This window comes from Physcomitrium patens, chromosome 2, assembly GCF_059467195.1.
Source record: "Physcomitrium patens ecotype Gransden chromosome 2, ASM5946719v1, whole genome shotgun sequence".
Lineage (NCBI taxonomy): Eukaryota > Viridiplantae > Streptophyta > Bryopsida > Funariales > Funariaceae > Physcomitrium > Physcomitrium patens.
The window spans coordinates 24,949,552-24,970,417 of NC_143411.1; the positions used below are offsets into that span (position 1 = coordinate 24,949,552).

General features: G+C 37.7%; 2 protein-coding genes across 2 annotated transcripts; one reads left to right on the top strand and one right to left on the bottom strand.

Moving 5' to 3' along the window:
• Positions 1-1,668: 1,668 nt before the first annotated feature.
• Positions 1,669-3,102, top strand: LOC112278462 (chlorophyll a-b binding protein, chloroplastic). The gene is made up of 2 exons (XM_024512008.3): positions 1,669-1,892; positions 2,309-3,102. Exons 1-2 carry the CDS (start codon positions 1,741-1,743, stop codon positions 2,958-2,960), a joined length of 804 nt encoding a protein of 267 aa, XP_024367776.1. The 5' UTR covers positions 1,669-1,740; the 3' UTR covers positions 2,961-3,102.
• A 1,507-nt stretch (positions 3,103-4,609) lies between these two features.
• LOC112276778 (naringenin-chalcone synthase) lies at positions 4,610-6,651 on the bottom strand. The gene is made up of 2 exons (XM_024508464.3): positions 6,162-6,651; positions 4,610-5,903 (listed from the first exon to the last, which is right to left on the bottom strand). Exons 1-2 carry the CDS (start codon positions 6,373-6,375, stop codon positions 4,909-4,911), a joined length of 1,209 nt encoding a protein of 402 aa, XP_024364232.2. The 5' UTR covers positions 6,376-6,651; the 3' UTR covers positions 4,610-4,908.
• Positions 6,652-20,866: the final 14,215 nt, after the last annotated feature.

The window sequence follows — 20,866 nt, forward strand, 5'->3', positions numbered from 1 at the left end:
CTATATCAAGATTTTTGGAGAATCCTTTTTAAGATTGTAAAAGTAGATAAAAAGCTCTTTTGAGCTTTTCATCTTCAAGTTGATAGACAATCAGAATAAGTGAATTAAATTTTAGAGTAGTATTTGAGGTGTACCATCAACTATCATTAAGATGATTGAACTACTCTTTTGACATTGGCAGAGTTTGCATATAATAATTTATTAGATTGTTCTACTCAACAAACACCTTTCTTTGTATACTATGGTTATTATGTATGACTTGATACATTTAACTTTTTAAAAGTTGATAATTCTATGGCAAAATGTTTTGCAAATCATTTGTCAAAATTACATGCAAGAATGAAGGCACAATTAAAAGAAGCTCAAGAATGACAAAAAATCAATGTGGATGCCTATTTCAAGGAACAACCACAACTCAACATAGTTGTTAAGGTATGGGTACTTTGTTATCATATTAAGACTACTCATCCTTGTGACAAGTTGGACTATCATAGAATTGGACCTTTTCCTATCAGTGAATAAGTCAATCTTTTTGCTTATCGATTAAATCTATTGGAGTCTATGAAGATCCATTTCATATTCCATGTATCTCTTTTTGAGCCATATAAGACAATGAATATCTTGAGAAGAAGTCAAATACAACATCTTCTTATAAACATGAAAAATAATCAAGATTTCATGGTAGTAGAAGTCTTAGATTTATGCAGTGCCAAAATAGATTAAAACTACTTCAAAGTAGTAATCACTATTCTTTACATCCGTTCAAAGATACATATTGTATTATTTTTGTTAATATATCTAATTTTGCTTTCTTTACAATCCTATAAGTAGATGAAAGTCTTCTTAAGAAAAAAAAATGCCACAAAGATACTAATTGTGAATAAGAATTTGATAGTCAATATACTCATATACCACTAAAGAAGAAAGAAGCTTAAGAGACAACAAATAATAATAAGATGTAAAAGAACTAAAAGGATAGTTGGAAAATATGATGACATTACAAAGTTTTATACTAAGACCAAAATACAACATAGCTTCTCTTGAGACTAATGGTTGCCCTATTCTTGTTTCTATATAGATATATATATATATATATATATATAAGCTATTAGGTAGGCCCTCCAAACTCTTCCTATGCACCTCAAGCCTTACAATTATCAAATAATACATTTGTGTTTGTGTGAATGGTTTGTGCAAATGCCATGTTGGTTGTGAGCATACATATACATTTATACACATACTCTTGACACTAGTTCTGTGCGCAGAATGCAACATGTCACGTAGGTGTGACATTTACCCCTCTAAAATAGGTTTAGTTGCCCTTCCCAGCCACAGGATGTCATGAGCATGGCTTTTTACTCTGTTGCAACTGGGTGCTGCGTGGGCTTCCAACAGTGCAGCCCGCTGACCACGAGATGGGCCATGACGACCACAGTGGTGCCAGAGGAATGTGACATTCATCTGGTTTTGGAGGCAGCGGAATCCGTTTCCGTGGTTGGCAGCAGCGGCCAGCAGCGGTCAGCTCGATGGGAATTCCATCTCGCTATCTCAGTGGAGATATCTCGGCTTATCCAATCCGGTGACCGTAGAAGTGCCCCGAGCATGATTTTGCGCTGGGCGAAGTCGCTATAAGGCCCTCCTCCGAGCTGGGTCGTCCGTGCACAGTCGGCCCGGTATCGCCACTTCATCGCTTCACTCCATTCTGTTGGAGATCCTCCGTTCGGGAACGTGTGTGCAGACATGGCAGGAGCTACCGCGATGCACTCGACAGCCTTGGCTGGGCAGGGTGTGCTCAAGCCCGTGAACGAGCTGTCCCGCAAGGTGGGCAATGTGGAGGCCCGCGTCACGATGCGGCGGACCGTGAGCAAGTCCGCTGGCAGCGACAGCATCTGGTATGGTCCCCACTTGACGAACTCTGGGATGACAGTTTTGAGTGCTTGATGGTTGTGTTGGGAGCGCGATTGGGATTGGGGTTGAGCGGAGTGTGTTGGGGATTGGGGTTGAGCGGAGTGTGTTGTGGATTGGGGATTGGGGATTGTGGGGCGGAGGCCATGAAGCAGTGGAGGCCTTGAATTTGGAAATCGGAATGGCATCCGGCCGGGGCGTGTGGTCGGTTTGGTTGTCCACGCGCGGAGCAGCTTGAGAGGTGAGAGGTGAGAGATGGAGGTTGGCATCAGCGGTGGGGCATTGGAAGTGTGACAAATGTTGGGGTCAGAGCTGCTATGGCGAGGGTGTGCATTGCTGAGGTGACATTGGTGAGGGATAGAGAGGAACGTATGCCTAAGCCGAACGTCGGACTGTTGCTCAGGTACGGAGCTGACCGACCCAAGTTCTTGGGCCCCTTCTCCGGCGAGACTCCGTCGTACCTGACCGGCGAGTTCGCTGGAGACTACGGGTGGGACACCGCCGGACTGTCGTCCGACCCGGAGACGTTCGCCCGCAACAGGGAGCTGGAGGTGATCCACGCCCGGTGGGCCATGCTGGGGGCTTTGGGGTGCCTGACCCCGGAGCTGTTGGCGAAGAGCGGCGTGAAGTTCGGCGAGGCGGTGTGGTTCAAGGCCGGAGCGCAGATTTTCAGCGAGGGCGGGTTGGACTACCTGGGCAACCCGAGCCTGGTGCACGCCCAGAGCATTTTGGCGATCTGGGCATGCCAGGTGGTGCTGATGGGAGCCGTGGAGGGCTACCGTGTTGCGGGAGGACCCCTGGGCGAGGTGACAGACCCCATCTACCCGGGAGGGTCGTTCGACCCCTTGGGTTTGGCTGACGACCCCGACACCTTCGCGGAGCTGAAGGTGAAGGAGATCAAGAACGGGCGATTGGCGATGTTCTCGATGTTCGGGTTCTTCGTGCAGGCGATCGTGACCGGAAAGGGGCCATTGGAGAACTTGAACGACCACTTGGCCGACCCGGTGGCCAACAACGCATGGGCGTACGCCACCAACTTCACCCCCGGGAACTAGGATGGCGCGGTAGAGCCGATTTAATTTTCTGTGAGCTGCGAGAGTCTGTCACCTAGACGGAGCCACCAGTCGGGTTGGCGGCGTTCGCACAGTTGTACATTGGGAGAGTGTGAATGAGTAAATTGTGGATGTGTTATTGTAATTGGGAATTGCAACTGGGCGGAGGGACGGGGAGGCGGGTGTGGATGTGGGCATGGAACGGTTCCGTACGCAGACGGGTGTGTGTTGGTTTCGGCCGGTATGGGAAGTAGCGCCATGTCTTGCGGGATCGATGTGATGGGGAGTGGTTTCGTGGAGTGAAAGACGGTGAGAGCCGAAACTGTGAATGTGAGGGTGGGTGCGGGGGAATTTGTTTGATCTCTAGGAGCATAGCGAGGCGCCCATGCGCTGCGCACGGTGGGGGGATAAAGTTGGCGGGGATTGTTTGTGACTGGAGTTGACTGGTGCATTATCCATATCTGGCAAGCCGTGACATGTGATTGAATTGGCGTCGAGAGGTAGTTTGCGTGGATGGCAGAGCTCAATCAGCATATATGAGGGTGAGGCACACAGCGGGCTCTCACACAATTCTCATCGGTTCACTTTGGTGTCGAAGTAGGACGGGAATACGCAGTTCCTGGAACGGGACGCTGCTGTGGAGAAAACGAATGTGTGGGCGTTGAATGGGTTGCGTAAAGCTTGTCGGAGCGGGGCAAGGGACTAGAGACCGACTGTGTACCATGGGAGTGGAGGGAGATGAATGCGGAAGGGATGTGGGGATAATTTTTGTATATGGACCGTCGTGGTGTATGCAAGAAGGTAGAACAAGGAACACAGGAATCGCTCGAAACGGGCAGTGCACAGCGTAAACAGTGTGCATTTTGAAAGGAAGAACCTGTGTAGTTCGAATTCGGGATCGAAAGGATTAGTCAGGAAGAATATCAGAACTGATATGCTCTTCATCCTTGCAAAATGGACGTGTCAGACGGTCTTGACTGTAGATGTATAGATTCTTGATTGGTGTACATAGTTTCGGATTATGAGAGTCGCAGTGCTAGCAACCGCAGTGTGTCTTTTCTGCATTAGGCGCAAGAAAACGTAGAGTAAATCAGGTACGCTTTGCGCCTGGAAAATGAGATTCTACTCCTGTCCAAATGATATACTATTGCACACATATCTTCAGAGGGGAGGAATGATTGCGGATTACATTCCATCTCCAACAAATCAGACAGAATCCAAATGTCCCAACCAAATCTTGCATTCCGCTCATTGCAGTATGTACTAGAAATTCATTCCTCAGCAGGCCACTGTGTGCTGAGTCATTTGACTTTTCAATTCACATGTAGTTATTATTAAAGCACTTATTGAGCTCATGGTCACAAGCAAAATTTGAATTAGTGTAGCTAACTCTATTACTGGGAGCTTTGTGTATCTACAATGCAACGCAAATGCGCACAGTTGGTAAGCATTTTGTGTTGTTGCAAATGTAGGGCACAACAAGTATTGCTGCGGCGGAGCGTCAATTACATTGCAATCAACGTGTGCTTCTTCTCACTAGACGCGGGCATGATGCATTCACTTCTCAACTCCAACAATACTCCCCAAAACTGCAAATTTCAGTGCAGTGTAAAATCCATTTGGAACAATCCTCCTCCAAGAATTCGGGGACATGACAAAAAAAATTGTAACTTTAACTCGTGACAGGGTATTGAATTATGATACAGTTTACACTATCTATAATTTCTTCGGAGTAGCGTGATTTGAATGGATGGAATGGATATCTGCGGCTTAACTTCACTGAAATGACAGAGAAAGCCCTGATGCAAAAAATCAACTACGAAACGGTCGAGGTAGCTTCTAATCAGAATAATGTACCAAGGGGCGCTCTCTAGACCTCGATTCGGAGGGTACAATGACAAATGACCTTCCAAATAGTCACCACGGTCGAACAACGCCATTAGGACGCCGCTCAAACGGTGGCCGCGGCCCGGAGGACCAGCACTTCCAGGGTGAGCCCCGGACCGAATCCAATGAAGAAGCCAAACTCGCTGCCCTCTCCCAGCGTCGACGCCCCCATCTTGACCGACCTCTGGCGAATCTGATCCAGCACGAACAACACCGACGCCGACGACATGTTGCCGTACTCCGACAGTATGTCCCTGCTCCCCTGCATCTTGTCCTTGGTCAGCTTCAGCTTCGCCTCCACCTGGTCCAGAATGGCCGGGCCTCCCGGGTGCACCGCCCAGAACATCTCGTTCCAATCGGGCGAACCGACGCACTTCCTGGCCTCGTTCAAGAACTTCTCGATGTTCTTGGAGATCAGCCCTGGCACGTCCTTCATGAGGTGGAAGATGAGCCCCGCCTCCGTCAGATGCCCATCAATGGCTCCATCACTCTCTGGCAAGATCGTCTCGCCCGCCCAGTGCACCTCGAACAGTGCTTTCTCCACCTCCGGCTTGGGATCGGATCCCACCACGTACACTCCGGCGCCATCGCCGAACAGGGCCGAGCCCACCAAGCCGTCCAAGTGGTTCTCGCTGGGTGCGCGGTATGTGACGGCCGTGACCTCGCTGGCCACCGCCAACACCCTGGCGCCCTTGTTGTTCTCCGCCAGATCCTTGGCCACCCTGAGCACGGAAGCACCGCCAAAGCACCCGGTCTGGTACATCATGACCCGCTTCACCGTGGGCTTCAGGCCCAGCAGCTTGGCCAGGGCGTGGTCGGCTCCGGGCATGTTCACGCCGCTGGTGGTGGCGAACACGATGTGGGTGATGTCAGACTTGCGGCCGCCCCACTCCTTGATGGCCCTCTGGGCTGCCTCCGCGGCGAGCTTGGGGACCTGGACGACGACGATGTCGTGGCGGACGTTCAGGGAGGGCTCCATGTACGTGCAGATGCCGGGGTTGGCCTTGAGCACCTCCTCCGTGAGGAACATGTGGCGCTTGCGGATCCCCGACTTGTCACCTGCATCGACATTCATGGCCAAGCGTCAGCTGCCGTCGTAAGGGGCCGGAATCGACCCAATTTCAGGAACATCGCGACCGCCGCATTCCCATCTCGACGCCCGCAACAAATCACAAGTCGCAATTCTAATGCGCTCGCGCCGCGCAGCCCGTGCAATGAGCACGTCGTCGAGCGCGGCTGGGGGTGAGGGCCGGCCCACAGGGAACAGTGAGCACATCACGAGCCGCGAAGAGAGTCACACGGTGGAGGTGGACTTACAGATGCGCTTGAATTTGGCCTTCAGGGCGTCCTTCTCGCCGCAGTTGGTGATGTTGAAGAAGAAGTCGGGGTACTCGCTCTGCAGGAACTCCGCGGGAGGCACCGCAGTGCCGACGCCCAACACACATGCTGGTCCCTCAGCGCGAGGCTGGCCTCTGGGAAGCGCGCTCCTTGTGGCAGCACCCTGAACGTCGACTTCTCCGCTTGGTGCCATGGGCACGTTTGGGTTCGGAATGGATGTTGAGTCCGAGCTGCTCACTCGGGGTTGTCTCGAAGCGGCCGGACAATGAGCGTTCAATTTGTTCCGGTGAACTGGCCCTGCAGCCACTGCCTAGGATCTCTTAACCTGCCAAAATCAGGGGGCTTATATGCAACGCACAATGTGCCGGCGAGAAGGTGGCCCGAGTTGAGCAGACGTCTCGCTCTGAATCTGTTAGCTCACAAGTTTGTTGCTCTATCTGCTACACTTCCTGAATGCGTTGAGTGCACAGAGAAGTTCTCTGTTGTGCAGCTTCATTCAGCATCGCTTTCTAGATGAGGGGAGTGTGCAGAGTGAATGTGGTGGCCCACAAGCCAGGGAAGAGCGTTGAATGATGTAGGACTTCGACAGGAACAGTGCAGTCTTGGCGACTTTTTTCTTGCGGCTTTTGTTCCTTTTCCAGGCGCCTGTTGGTTTCTTTCAACGTTGACAGCCTTTTGAGATGACCTGGAGTTTACTTCGGCTGCTGGCTTGTTCGGACCATCCGCATGAAGCTTCGAAGACGTCACAATCCACTTTCAAAATCCTAGGGAACTATGACAATTGGTCCGTATGGTTGTCAACGAACAGCTGCAGACTTTAGATTCTTCACTTCAAATATAAATCGTAAGGGAATCGTCCGGTGGGTTTGCCATTATTAGCTCATACTGGAACATGTTTCCGTCTGAGTGGAAATGCAGCATTTTCCTATTTGTGAACCAATACTGTATGGCCATATGATGACGGGGGTGTCTAGAGCCATGACACATGTGCATTGCCAATTTTGACCATCGATTGGAGAGTCTTATTGTTAGACTTTACCGCGGTCTTTGACATGTGGCATGACCATTTGGATAAATTAAAGAACCTCACGAGAGCGAGATAGTTGATTTACATTCAAATAGACGCTTTCACAAAGAATGGAAATTAACTTATACGTATCAGCTCATGACCCAGGCAGATATTAAATGCAATTTCTGTGTAAAACATTTCCATGCTTTACAAACACAAGCTTTACATATGTGTAGACAAGTTTTGTGATTGTGAATTAACAGCATTTGTTATTCATTATTCAACAATTTGATTACGGCATGTAATGCTCCTATTGATTGAAAACTTCTAATATCGACTATAAATTTCGTGGACAGGTGAATTCAAACAATGTCCTTTTTTCATTTTTCATTTTCATTTGAGATATGTTAATCATGAACTCAATACATTTTCATGCAACGGAATTCAAGATTTTTTCATTGAGCAAGGATTGTGTTTATGTTGACTAATTTGTGCTCACAACCATTTGGTTGGAATGCAAGATAACTCACCTAAATTTTAAAGACACAACAATAGACAATTTAGATAAGCAAGAGTTCTTGTCAACATTGTAATAGCTTAATAGCTTTCAAATGATTTATAAATAAAATTGTACTTATTTTTTAATATATATATATATATATATATATTATATTTTAATTTTTTTGAATATTTAATGTCCTACTTTAGAAACCTGTAAGTTAATTTATTAGCAACAAAAGCTCTTTATTAAACTAGTTACATGGCCTTAAACTTGACATTATTATAGAAAAATAATTTCTTTATTAGCTTAAATAAAATCATTTCAATTAAATAGGCTTATTGCTTAAGATCAAAAAAACCCTCATTTATTCTTGAAATCTTAATTCTAAGATCCTAATCTAATTAAATATTTATATGTTTTAATTGAATCATTTATTTGAACTCAAATTTTTAAACTACAATAACAACAAATTAAAAACACAAATTACTAATGACATTTAAAAATTTGAATTATCATCATAATCAAACGATATTATTAGAATTAAAAAAGAAAATTAAAATTTTAATTAATTTCTTAAAATCAACTATTAAAAAATCTTATTTATGTTTTAAGCAATGATTTATTTTTAAAGCAATAGTAACAACAAAATTCAATTAAAATTAAAAATCTCACTTATATTTATTCTATTTCTTAAAATAATTTTTAACTTTGAGTTTATCAACAATCTAGTTATTAATATTAGCACTAAACTATTTTTTAGTATTTTTATCTTTATATATTTTAATATTTTTTTTATTTTTATATAAAATTTATAGTAAGAAAAAATCTCATTTAAATAATTTTCTATTTTTTTTCATTCTACAAAAAAAATTCATTTATTGTAAATACTTAGTTTTATATTATAAGATCTTGTTTATATTCTACTTCATATCAAAGATATGAATCATGAAAGAAAAAAATCCCAATATATTCTTGTATCACTCAAAAAGACTTAAAAATCATTCAAAGATGATAATATATTAAACTAAATTGACTATTACCAAAGATAAGAAGACTAGAAAGTCTTGAAATAAGACTAAAAATTAGAAAAGCATTGACAAGAATCAAGAAAGCTCTACATTTGCGTCTATATATACTATCAAACTATGAGTTGCATGGCAATGTCAAGGACAAGAACTCGATGAAAAAACAATTCAGACAAGTGAGCCTTCACTCAAAGAAAGGTAACAAAATATAAATAAACAAGTATGTATATTGAAAGAAAAACTGGAATGGCTATTGCCAAAAGACAAAGAAACTAGAGACCCTTGAAACTAGACTAGAAGCAAGAAAGGAATTGACAAGAGTGAAGAAGCCTTCACTCTTGTCTCTATATATACTATCTAACTAGGGGCTACGTGGCGACGTTCTATAGGACCTCTAATATGTGTTGACTTTGTAGAACACATGCCTTGACTTACAAGGCAAGTTTTTTTATGTGTGGGCCACATAGTTAGCTTGATCTTCAAGCTAACAACATGTGTGGCACATGGCCAACTTGTTGACCACGTTTCTAATCCAAAAAGTCAATTAAAGACACCTATGAAATCAAAGCAGCGTCTAATCAAAGCTTCATCTCGATTGCATCATCTTGATGGTTGTGAAAATCGTAATGTCTCATCTGGCAAGTGAGCAAATGAAGGCCCTTGAGTCGAATCCGCTGGTTGTTGGTTCTCCATCTCCTGAGCGTCACTACTACAAAGAAGCTACGAACAAGAATTGAAAGTAGAATGTTATCTTGCTTAGATGTTGTTTTTTTTGTAAAGAAGGTTTTCATCTTGATTTTGATGGATGTCGTCGATGAAAAGCCTCCATCGACTTTGCTGCATTTGCAAGATTCTTTATTGGCTCCCATGTGCGTTCACTAATATCATATCCGCGCCAATGGACAAGATATTCTAATTTATTTCGGCGCCGCCTTCAATCTAAGACTTCTTCTACTTCAAACTCTTTATTATTGTCCACTTCTATAGGAGGAAGTGGAGCTTGTCGTCTTCTTGGTATGTCCACTATCTTGTATGGTTCAAGAAGAGACACGTGGAATACTGGATGGATTTTTATTGACTCCGATAGATGTAAACGATATGCAACTGGATTGATTTGTGTAGAAATAGAAAATGGTCCAAGTCTTTGATAGTCCAACTTGTCACAAAGATGAGTGGTCTTGATATTACGACGAAGTAGCCATACCTTATCACCCAAGAGGAATGATGGTTGTTCCTTTCGATAGACATCCGCATTGACCTTTTGTTGTTCTTGAGCCTCTTTTAACTGCGCCTTCATCGTTGCATGTAGCTCTGATAAATGAATTGCCAAATCTTTCGCAGCAGGATTATCAACTTTTGAAAAGTCAAAAGTATTAAGCGATGGATGATAATCATAATTAGCAAAGAAAGGTATTTGTTTTGTAGAAGAATGTATCATGTTATTGTAAGCAAACTCTGCCAATGGCAAAATAGTTATCCAATGATCTTGTTGGTAATTAATGATACATCTTAAATATTGCTCTAAAACTTGATTAACATGCTCCGTTTGTCCACCAGTTTGAGGATGGAATGCCGAAGATAGTTTTATATCCACTTTAAGAATCTTGAAAAAGAGTCCGCCAAAATCTTGATATAAATTGAGTTCCCCTATCTGATATAATATCCTTGGATAATCCATGATAGTGATAGATATTGTCAAGAAAGAGTTTAGCTGTTTCTTTACATGTGATAGATTTTGTACATGGTACAAAATGTGCCATCTTAGTAAAATGATCTACTATCATGAATATAGAGTCATAAGAACCTGAGATTGAAAGATCCGTGATGAAGTCCATAGAAACAGAAGACCATGGTTGTTCTGGAATGGATAATGGCTGAAGAAGTCCAAAAGGTCGATGACGAGGAGTTTTTGATCTTGTGCAAATATCACATGATTGTACAAACTCTTTGACTGCCTTCCACATTTGAAGCCACCAAAAATCCCTAGATATCAGCTCTAAAGTCTTATTATATCCAAAATGTCCTATTGTTGGGAAGTCGTGACAAGCTTGAAGAATACGTAAACGTTGTCGTATTACGTGCTTTTTTGCTCAAGAACGTGCCGGGTGTCGGGCTGTAGAAGGTAGTATAGAGATTTGCCAATATTCAAGCAGTCTATCGGTTATTAACTGTTGGAATATAAATGACTGCAAGAATACACCGTAAATCTATACGGATGCCCTTCGACTGCTTGCGGAAGTCCTTTTTGCCCCAGCCGGTAGGTCTCTAGATGTTGCAGAGAACCCCGAACAACCCAAACTGCTAATCTTCGATACTGCTTTATACTCACCATCTTGTATCCACTGACTGTCTTGTGAGATTAACCCGATAAATTTCATTCACTCCGCATACTCAGTCCTATAGATATCCTTTTAATTCTTCAATCACAGACGTAACTCGATTTCACAAAACAGTCAAGAGTAATCAAACTCACTTCATTAAAAATCCCAATTCACCATTACAACACTGACTTCAGCAACGATTGCCTCAGTCTTCCCAAAACCCTATGAAGAAAAAAAAAAATCCGATTCTCTGTCTTTTTTCCCTGCCCGAAGCATACAGCTAGCTCTCTGATCCTTTTCAAAAAAAAACTCTCCCCTCTCCCCTCTCATTTCTTAACCTTAATTCTGAATTTTTTTCAATCTTTCGTCTTGGATCCAAAATTGGCTTCCGTCGTCAGAGCTTTTTTCTCCATTTTTACCTTTAAGAGATCTTTTTATCGAAAATAACGTTCCCTTAAATGGCACAGAGAACAGGACAACCTGAAACGGAATCAAAACCCCGTAATTAAACCACATTGAGTCGCCCGACCAATTCAGGTCTCATATTAGCTAAGAGTGCCGTAGTAAGACCTGGATGTTCCCGTAACTGGGTCAAATTGGTCCTTCGCGTCAGATTGGCTGAGAGGCCCGTAGTAAGACCTGGATTGGATGTCTTGAAATTGGATCCAATTGGCTCTTGGAACCAGGCTCACCCATCGTTGAATTGGTCCTTTTCCTTTTTTACTGACTCCTGTTATTGGAATCGAACGGAGCATTTCAGTATGCCCCGGTTGACTGTAACGGGGTGACTGACCCTGGCCTCCCAGTATTTGCACTGGAATTGGTCGTTGCCCCCAATATTCGAGGTAACTAAATATTAATAAAAGTCCCCTTTCTTTATATTTTCACGGTATACTCGTGTTACAACACGACAACGTGCTTCTTCTTTTGGAATATATAGAATTCCTTCAAAATAGAGTAGGTTGTTCTTGAATTCAAATTTAGAGAGATCATGAGATTTAGAAAAACTATTCTTGATATCATGAAGAAGAGGGTCTAAAGACATACTTAACTGGACTTGCTTAATAAAAGTTAAATCAACAGTCAATGTTGATTTTATTGCTCGAAGATGAAATTGCTCCGGCTTCAAGAGAACCGTTCTTTGTTGCTCAAAAGTTGCATCTCTTTCTTTTGGTGCAAGATAAGAACATCTAGACAAGGCATCGGACAAACCTTATTGTTTTCCTGGCCGATAAGTGATGATGAACTCGAATCTTGATAAAGACATGCTCCAACGAGCTTGGCGACGATTTAATATGTGTGTTGACATAAAATATTCAAGGTTCTTATGATCCGTATACACGGTGACTGGACTGGAAGCGCTTTCTAGATAATGATGCCATTCTTGAAAAGAATCCACAATTGCAAGAAGTTCTTTGTCGTGGATCTCATAATTGATTTCTGCTGCTGAGAATTTTCTTGAATGAAAGGCTACTGGATGAAGTTTGTCATCTGTTTTCATTTGTGATTAAATCGCACCCAGAGCAAAGTCCGATGCATCTGTTTCCATAAAGAATGCTTTGGAAAAATCAACATGATACAAGATTGGTGCAGAAATAAACGCTGTCTTCAAAGATTCAAAAGCAACTTCCGCTTTTTGATTCCATTGGAGTTTGTCTTTACAAGTCAAACGTGTAAGTGGAGCTACAACTCGAGAAAAGTCTTTGATGAAGATCCGATAGTAGTTGGCAAATCTCAAAAAACATTGGACATCTCTTACCGTTTTTAGGATCTTCCAATTTATAATAGTTTGAACTTTCTTAGGATCCATCATAAGTCCATCATTTGAAATGATGTAACCTAAGAAATCGACTTGAGTAGTGTGGAATACACACTTTTCTATCTTGGCATAGAGTCCTGCATCTCTTACCTTTTGTAATACATGACGAATATGAAGTTCATGATCTTCTGGATTCTTAGAATAGATCAAGATGTTGTTTAGATAACAGACCACAAAATCATCCAAAAACTCTCAAAAAACATCATTCGTTAGATGTTGAAAAGCTGTTGGTGCATTTGTAAGTCTAAAAGGCATGACGTTGTATTCAAAATGTCCATATTTAGTTTGAAACGTAGTCTTCCATTCATCTTTTTCTTTGATGCGTACTAGATTGTATGCTCTCCGAAGATCTATTTTTGTATAGATCTTAGCTTGATTCAGCTGATCAAGAAGTTCAGATATTAAAGAAAATGGATACCTGTTCTTGATGGTAATCTTATTGAGTCCTCGATAATCAACACACATCCACAATGATCTATCTTTTTTCTTCACAAATAGAATTGGAGCTCTTGCCGGAGATTTAGAATGACGTATGAAATTCTTGGCTAGATTTTCTTCAATATACTCCTTGAGTTCAGCCAACTCATTTTGTGATAAACTGTAGATTAGTCCAAATGGCGGTTGTGCTCCTTCTTGAAGGTCAATTGAACAATCATAGGGATGATGTTTCGTGAGTGTATCCACATTCTTTTTTTCAAATACATCTTAAAATTCTTGATATTGGCTTGGAATGCCACTTGAAGTCTTTTCACCAGTAAAAACGGGTGTGGCATAAATAATATATGGTGATTCTTTCATAGCAGCATACAAGAAAGCTTTTGCACCTATAAATATGGATTTAATTGAACTAGACTTATGACTCTCTACTTGATTAACTACATTGTTAGTTATATTTTTAGAAAAAATAAGAGTTCGGGAAATCCAATCTATTTGAGGGTTGTATTTTTTTAACCACGATAAATCTAAAATGAGTGGATTAGAGGGAGATCTAATGATATTAAATACTACAAAAATATTATGATCATTGTTTATTACTTCTTTAGGAAGGGTTTCGTGAGTTATATCTCCAGAAGACAATGGACGACCATCTATGACTTCTACATGAACAGGTTTAGTTTTCTTTACTAAAGATATGCTATGTCTTTTAGTAAATTCTTCATCTAAAAAATACGCTGAGGTTCCTGAATCTAACAAGGCAGAGACTTTGTAATGTTTAGGTCCTAAAATAGTATTTAATGTAAAACAAGGAGAGGGCTCTGAGGAGAGAATAGGACCTTTACTAGATGTTGTACAAGGTTCCAGCCGCACAATCCCTATTATAGCTGGACAAACTTGTTTTCCAACATATTATCTTCTTTCACAGCCATACTCCTCATTTTGTGATTGCGTCATTTCTTTGGACAATGTTGAAAAGTGTGCTTTGATTCTCCGCAATATAAACATAATCCTTCTTGACGATGATGAGTCTTTTCTTGCTCAATAAGAGGTTTGAAACGTACTACATCAATTTACATATCCTCTACTTCCGAATGTATGTGTTGAAGAGGTATTGGTGTTGCCATTGAATTATAATAACGTTGAGGTTTACTTGTATGGTTCTCAGATCGAAATTCAAAAAGGTGATTGTCGCACTTCACAACAAAGTCAATTGCTTGACTCAATGTTTGAAGATCAGGTAAGTTGAGCATTAATTTTTTTACCTCATATTGTAATCCGTAGAAAAATTGACTAATAAGTGTAGCATCATCCCACTTAATATCAGTTGCAAGTTATCAAAATTGTGAAGCGTATTATGTTACTGATCGATTGCCTTGTTGTAAAATATGGATCTTATTGGTTGAAATATGAATTGCATCATGTTCTCTATACATGGATCGAAACTCTACCAAAAAAGCCTCTAGATTATCGAATATTGGATCTCGTCATTCAAAAAAAGATGAAAACCACAATAGTGCTGAACCTGAAAGAAGCATACCAATAAATCTAACTTATGATCCTGGAATTGGATAGCTTTGGAGTTGAAGTTCAATCACAAGTTGCACTTGATTGATAAATCCTTGAAACTTAGATCTGGTGCCATCAAACTTCTTGGGTAGGGCAATTCATGGTTCTCTAACATTTGAAGGGCATTCCATCGTAGGAGAAAGGACATGGTTTGGTACAGATGTTGAAGCAGCTCCAACCATTTCTATATCTTCACTTCCTGCCAATCTTGTTGCTCCTTATGGTGGTAAATTGAATTGATGCATTGTAAGCATTAACTCCCTCAAATGCTCTAGCATTTGTGCCATTGCACTCTTCATTTCAACAAGTTCTGCCATGATAACACTTAGAAGAGAGAAGATGTCTAATATCGCTCAAGACAAATAGAAGAGAGGACTTGAGAACAAAGAAAATACTAAGGACAATATCAATTTAGAAGAGGGTAATCTGCAACTTCTAATATGCTTATATCTTATCAAGAAAAAGGAGTAATCCACTCTTAATCAAGATTAGACAAAGCTCTGATATTGTAGGTGTACTCTTGTCAATCTGTCAAGGACAAGACCTCGATGAAAAAACAATTCAGACAAGTGAGCCTTCACTCAAAGAAAGATAACAAAATATAAATAAACAAGTATGTATATTGAAAGAAAAACTGGAATGGCTATTGCCAAAAGACAAAGAAACTAGAGACCCTTGAAACTAAATTGGAAGCAAGAAAGGAGTTGACAAGAGTGAAGAAGCCTTCACTCTTGTCTCTATATATACTATCTAACTAGGGGCTACGTGGCGACGTTCTATAGGACCTCTAATATGTGTTGACTTTGTAGAACACATGCCTTGACTTATAAGGCAAGTTTTTTTATGTGTGGGCCACATAGTTAGCTTGATCTTCAAGCTAACAACATGTGTGGCACATGGCCAACTTGTTGACCACGTTTCTAATCCAAAAAGTCAATTAAAGACACCTATGAAATCAAAGCAGCGTCTATGAAGCTTCTAGGAAGCTTTCATATTAAATACTATAGAATTAACTTATTTTTACCTACTTTTACTTACTTCTACCTATTTGTATATGTTATTAATAGCTTACATGATTATATCCATGACAGGCAATCATCTATACGACCGCCAACAGGTGTTGACTTTATTAGATATATGTCTTAACTTACAAGGCAAGTTTCTTATATTTGTACCATATCATTAGCCTCTTTTACAAGCTTCCAACATGTGTCATATATAATTAAGTTGTTGACCAAATTTCTGATTTATTAATCACATACATACACATATAAAGTCAAAATCACATTTATGATGCTTCTAAGAAGCTTTTCTATAAGATATTATAAAATTAATCTATATTTATCTACTTCGAATTAATGATATATGTAATTATTGAAATATATATATATATCCATGATGATATTTTCTCTTCTAGTGATGAAAAGCAATCATCATCTCTCATGGATCTTGCTATTTTTCATCTTGATTCTGATGGACATTGTTGATAAAAAGCTTCAACTCTCTTAGCTATATTTGCAAGATTCTTTGTTTGCTTTCATATACATCCATTAATATCATATTTTTGTCAATGAATAAGTTGTTTTAATCTATTTTGGAATTGCCTTCAATTTAAGACTTCTTTCTCCACTAGTTTTTGATTATTATCTACTTTTATAGGAAGAGGTGGCATTTTTCTTTTTTTTAAGATATTCATTATCTTATATGGTTGAAGAAGAGACATGTAGAATATATGATGGTTCTTCATAAATGCTAGTAGATGTAATTGATAAGCAATAACATTGATTTGTTCATAAATAGGAAAAGGTTTAAGCCTATGATAGTCCAACTTGTTACAAAGACAAGTAGTCTTTATATTACAACAAAGTAACCATATTTTATTGCCCACATTGAATTGTGGTTGTTCCTTGTAATAGGCATCTGTATTGATCTTTTTTCATTCATGAGCTTCTTTTAATTGCGCCTTCATTATTACATGTAGCTTTGATAAATAATTTGCTAAATCTTCTTTTGTAGGATTATGAACTTTTGAAAAGTCAAAAGTATCAAGTCATGGATGATAAGCATAATAGATAAAGAAAGGTATTTGTTGAATAGGAGAATATACCAAATTATTGTATGCAAATTTTACCAATGGCAAAAAAATTGTCCAATCATCTTGATGATAGTAGATAGTTCACATCAAATACTACTCCAAAATTTGATTTATTTGTTTTGTTTTCCCATCAATTTGAAGATGAAAAGCCGAAAAGAGCTTTATTTTCACCTTTTGAATCTTAAAAAGGGTTCTCCAAAATCTTAATACAATTAAGTGTTCCTATCCAATATAATATCCTTACATAATTTATGATAGTAATAGATGATATCAAGCAAAAGCTTAGCCATTTCTTTACTAATGATAGATTTTGTACATAGTACAAAATATGACATTTTAGTTAAACAATCTATTAGTAAAAATATAATATCATACAAATCCAAAATCCAAATATCCATAATAAAATTCATAGAAGTACAAGACCATGATTGTTCCAACATAGGAAATAACTGAAGAAGTCCATCACGTTGATGATAAAGAGTTTTGAATCTTGAATAAATATCATATGATTATACAAAGTCTTTTATTGCCTTCTACATTTGAGACCACCAAATATCTCTAGATATTACTTCTAAAGCCTTGTTGTATCCAAAATACTTAACTATTAAAAAGTCATGATGAGTTTAAAGAATATGTAATTTTGCTTTGTCTTTCAAAATGTATAATTGTTTTTTAAAATAAAATAATTTATTCTTAAATTCAAATTAAAAAGAACCATAATACTTAAAATAATTATTCTTAATGTCATAAATAAAAAGATTAGAGGACATACTTGATTGAATTTGCTTGAAAAAAATTGAATCAACAATTAATATTGATTTTATTGCTTGAAGGTGATAATCGTTTTGCTTCAAGAGTTTTATTCTTTGTTGATCAAAGGTTATATATTTTTTTATTTAATAAAAAATAAGAATGTCTAGATAGGACGTTTGTGATAACTTATTATTTTTTGAATAGATAAGTGACCTTGAGATCAAATCTTAATAAAAACATACTCAAAAAATTCAAATCATATGCCAATATGAAGTACTTGAGGTTCTTGTGATCCATATTTATATATATATAAAGATTAGACTTAAGGTGCCTTTCAAATAATGATGCCATTCTTGAAATGAATCAATGATTGCAAGAAGTTCTTTGTCTTAAATCTCATAGTAAATCTTGGCTATTGAAAATTACTTAAAATAAAAAGCTATTAGATAGAGCTTGTCAGTTTCTTCTATTTGTGACAAATTAATATCCATTATAAAGTCTAATGCATTTGTTTCCATAAAGAATGTCTTAGAAAAATTTATGCAATACAAAATTTGTGCAAAAATAAATATTATCTTTAAGGCTTCAAAAAATACTTCAATTTTATTGCTCTACTCATGCTTGTCTTTGCATGTGAGATGTACTAGAAAAGTCGCAACTTGACAAAAGTTCTAAATGGAGATTCTCTAATAATTGGTAAATCTCAAAAAATATTACACATCTTTGATTGTTTTTGGAATATCCTAATTAAGAATAGCTTGGAGCTTCTTAAGATCCATTATAAGACCAATTTTTAAAATGATTTATCTTAAATAGTCAACTCAAGTAGTGTAAAATTATTTACTTTTCTATCTTGGCGTATAATCCAATATCACTTAGTTTTTGTAATACACAATAAATTTGAACTTCATACTTTTTTTTATACTTAAAGTACATTAAGATGTTGTTTAAATAATAGATGACAAAATTATCAAGAAACTCACAGAAGATATCATTCATTATATGTTGAAAAGTAGCTTGTACATTCATGAGTGCAAAAGACATGACATTATATTTGAAATATTTATATTTGATTTGAAGTGAAGTTTTTCATTTATTTCTTTTTTTAATGCATACTTGATTGTATTCTTCTTGTAGATCTATATTTTTATAAATCTTTGCTTAATTCAATTGATTAAGAAGTCTTAAAATCAAAGGTAGATGATATCTATTTTTTATAGTAATCTGGTTGAATCTTGAATAGTTTACATTTATTTGCAGAGATTTGTCTTTTTTCTTTACAAATAAGATAGGAACCATAGTTGAAAATTCAAAATAGAATATGAAGTTCTTAGCCAAATTCTTATTAATGTTCTCTTTAAATGAAACTAACTCATTTTGTGATAGGCTATAGATTGGTGTGAATGGTAGTTGAGTTCTTCTTTTATGATTGATGGAACAATCATAAAAATAATGCTTTAAAAGAATATCTACATTTTAGTTTTTAAAAAACATCTTGATAACCTTGATATTATATTGGAATGCCACTTGAAATCTTTTCTCCATCATCAATAGGTATAGCATATATAACAAAAGGAAATCCTTTATTTTCAGCATACAAGAAAGTTCCCACACCTATCAATTATAGTTTGGAAATATCAATCTTATGGATTTTTACTAGCCTAAAAAAATCTTAGACTAAACTATGAAAAAAATCAAGGTTATGATGTTGTATTGTGGCTTTGCTTTGGTATGAAAATAATGTATATATATATATATATATATATATATATTTAATATACAATTTATTATACAATATAGGAAGAGTCACATTATTAGATTTTAGTTAGTTACAAAATATGGTTAGATTACTACTTTGAAGTAGTTAATCTAAAGAGCTATTGTTAAGGTTGATTTTATGTTGATAATAATTTTTTTATATTTAGGATCAGCTTTATTATACATTGGTGATTCTTGAAATCTTATTTTATTTTATTTATTTGATATTTAGAATACATATTATATAAAACTTATTAGAAAATGAATTATAAAAGAATTTGTATATAAAAAATGATAGTTAAGCCATCTATATAGATGAATGGAGATGGATGATAAAAATTTCTATTCCTATTGGCTAAAAGTCATGTCCAATGGACTTCAAGGAGGTTGCTTGAGACAATTTTGAGAATTAGGCTTATTCTTTTGAAGACATTTGAACATCAAAGCTTAAAATCATTATTTTTAGAATTTTAGATATAGTTTTGGTGAAAGTTTTGTATAATTTGGAGTTTTTGAGAAGATGATATATGCGCTCAAAATGAAGGTGCTGATATCATTCCTCTTGTCATTCTTTGGAGCATAGCTCATGCATATGAAGGGCTTTTGAAGATCAAATTAAGTTATTGGAAATTTTGATTAAAGAACTATATTCTACATATAAAAAGTAAGAGGTTTAAAGTGGATTTAAAGAAGCAGTGACTACTTGAATACAATACTTTCAAATTGAGTTTTGTTGGAGAATCAATTTCATGAGAGGTTTGGTTCTAACTATATCTTGGGCATTTAAACAAATCTTTGTCTAAAATTTTCTACAAATTTGTATTATTATTTTTTCAAGTTATATACCAAATTTTTTGGTATTTCGATTTTGGATTTGGAAATATAATGAAAATAGTTCTTGAATACTTATAAATTAGAATTTAGAGTACCTACTAGGAGTTCTAAGATGCCAAACAATCTATAGTAAATTTATAATTTTTTTTTTGTGGTAAAGCTTAAGGATAAATTCTAAATTATTTAGAATTTTGAAAAAATTTCAATAAATGGATCAAGAAATATAAAATCCTTAATTTTAGTAAAAAAATTCTTTTCAAAAAAAAAAATATTTTGAAAGGACTTTGCCACAATTTGAGCATTTTATACAAAATAAAGGGGTGTTTTGGGAGTCAAGTCTTTAAATATATGTTAAAGATGGAGATATGGAGCTATGATAATATTATAATATAAAGATGAGTTTTTGAAAGGAAATTGTGGATTTTCCTTGAGATTATTAAAAATCTAACTTACTAGCAAATGATTAGTTATGATTTGATATAACAAAGGATGTTATGAAATTTCTAGATGCTATAAAAAGTCTTATGTATAAATCTTCTTAAATATAAAAGATTTTTACTAATA

What these genes read in the sequence shown, in the direction of transcription:
- LOC112276778 (XM_024508464.3), bottom strand. Translation starts at nt 6,375, where the DNA reads ATGGCACCAAGCGGAGAAGTCGACGTTCAGGGTGCTGCCACAAGGAGC. An exon ending in GGCCAAATTCAAGCGCATCT is followed by an intron (nt 5,904 to 6,161) that starts GTAAGTCCACCT and finishes ATGTCGATGCAG; the next exon opens with GTGACAAGTCGGGGATCCGC.
- LOC112278462 (XM_024512008.3), top strand. Translation starts at nt 1,741, where the DNA reads ATGGCAGGAGCTACCGCGATGCACTCGACAGCCTTGGCTGGGCAGGGT. An exon ending in GCTGGCAGCGACAGCATCTG is followed by an intron (nt 1,893 to 2,308) that starts GTATGGTCCCCA and finishes ACTGTTGCTCAG; the next exon opens with GTACGGAGCTGACCGACCCA.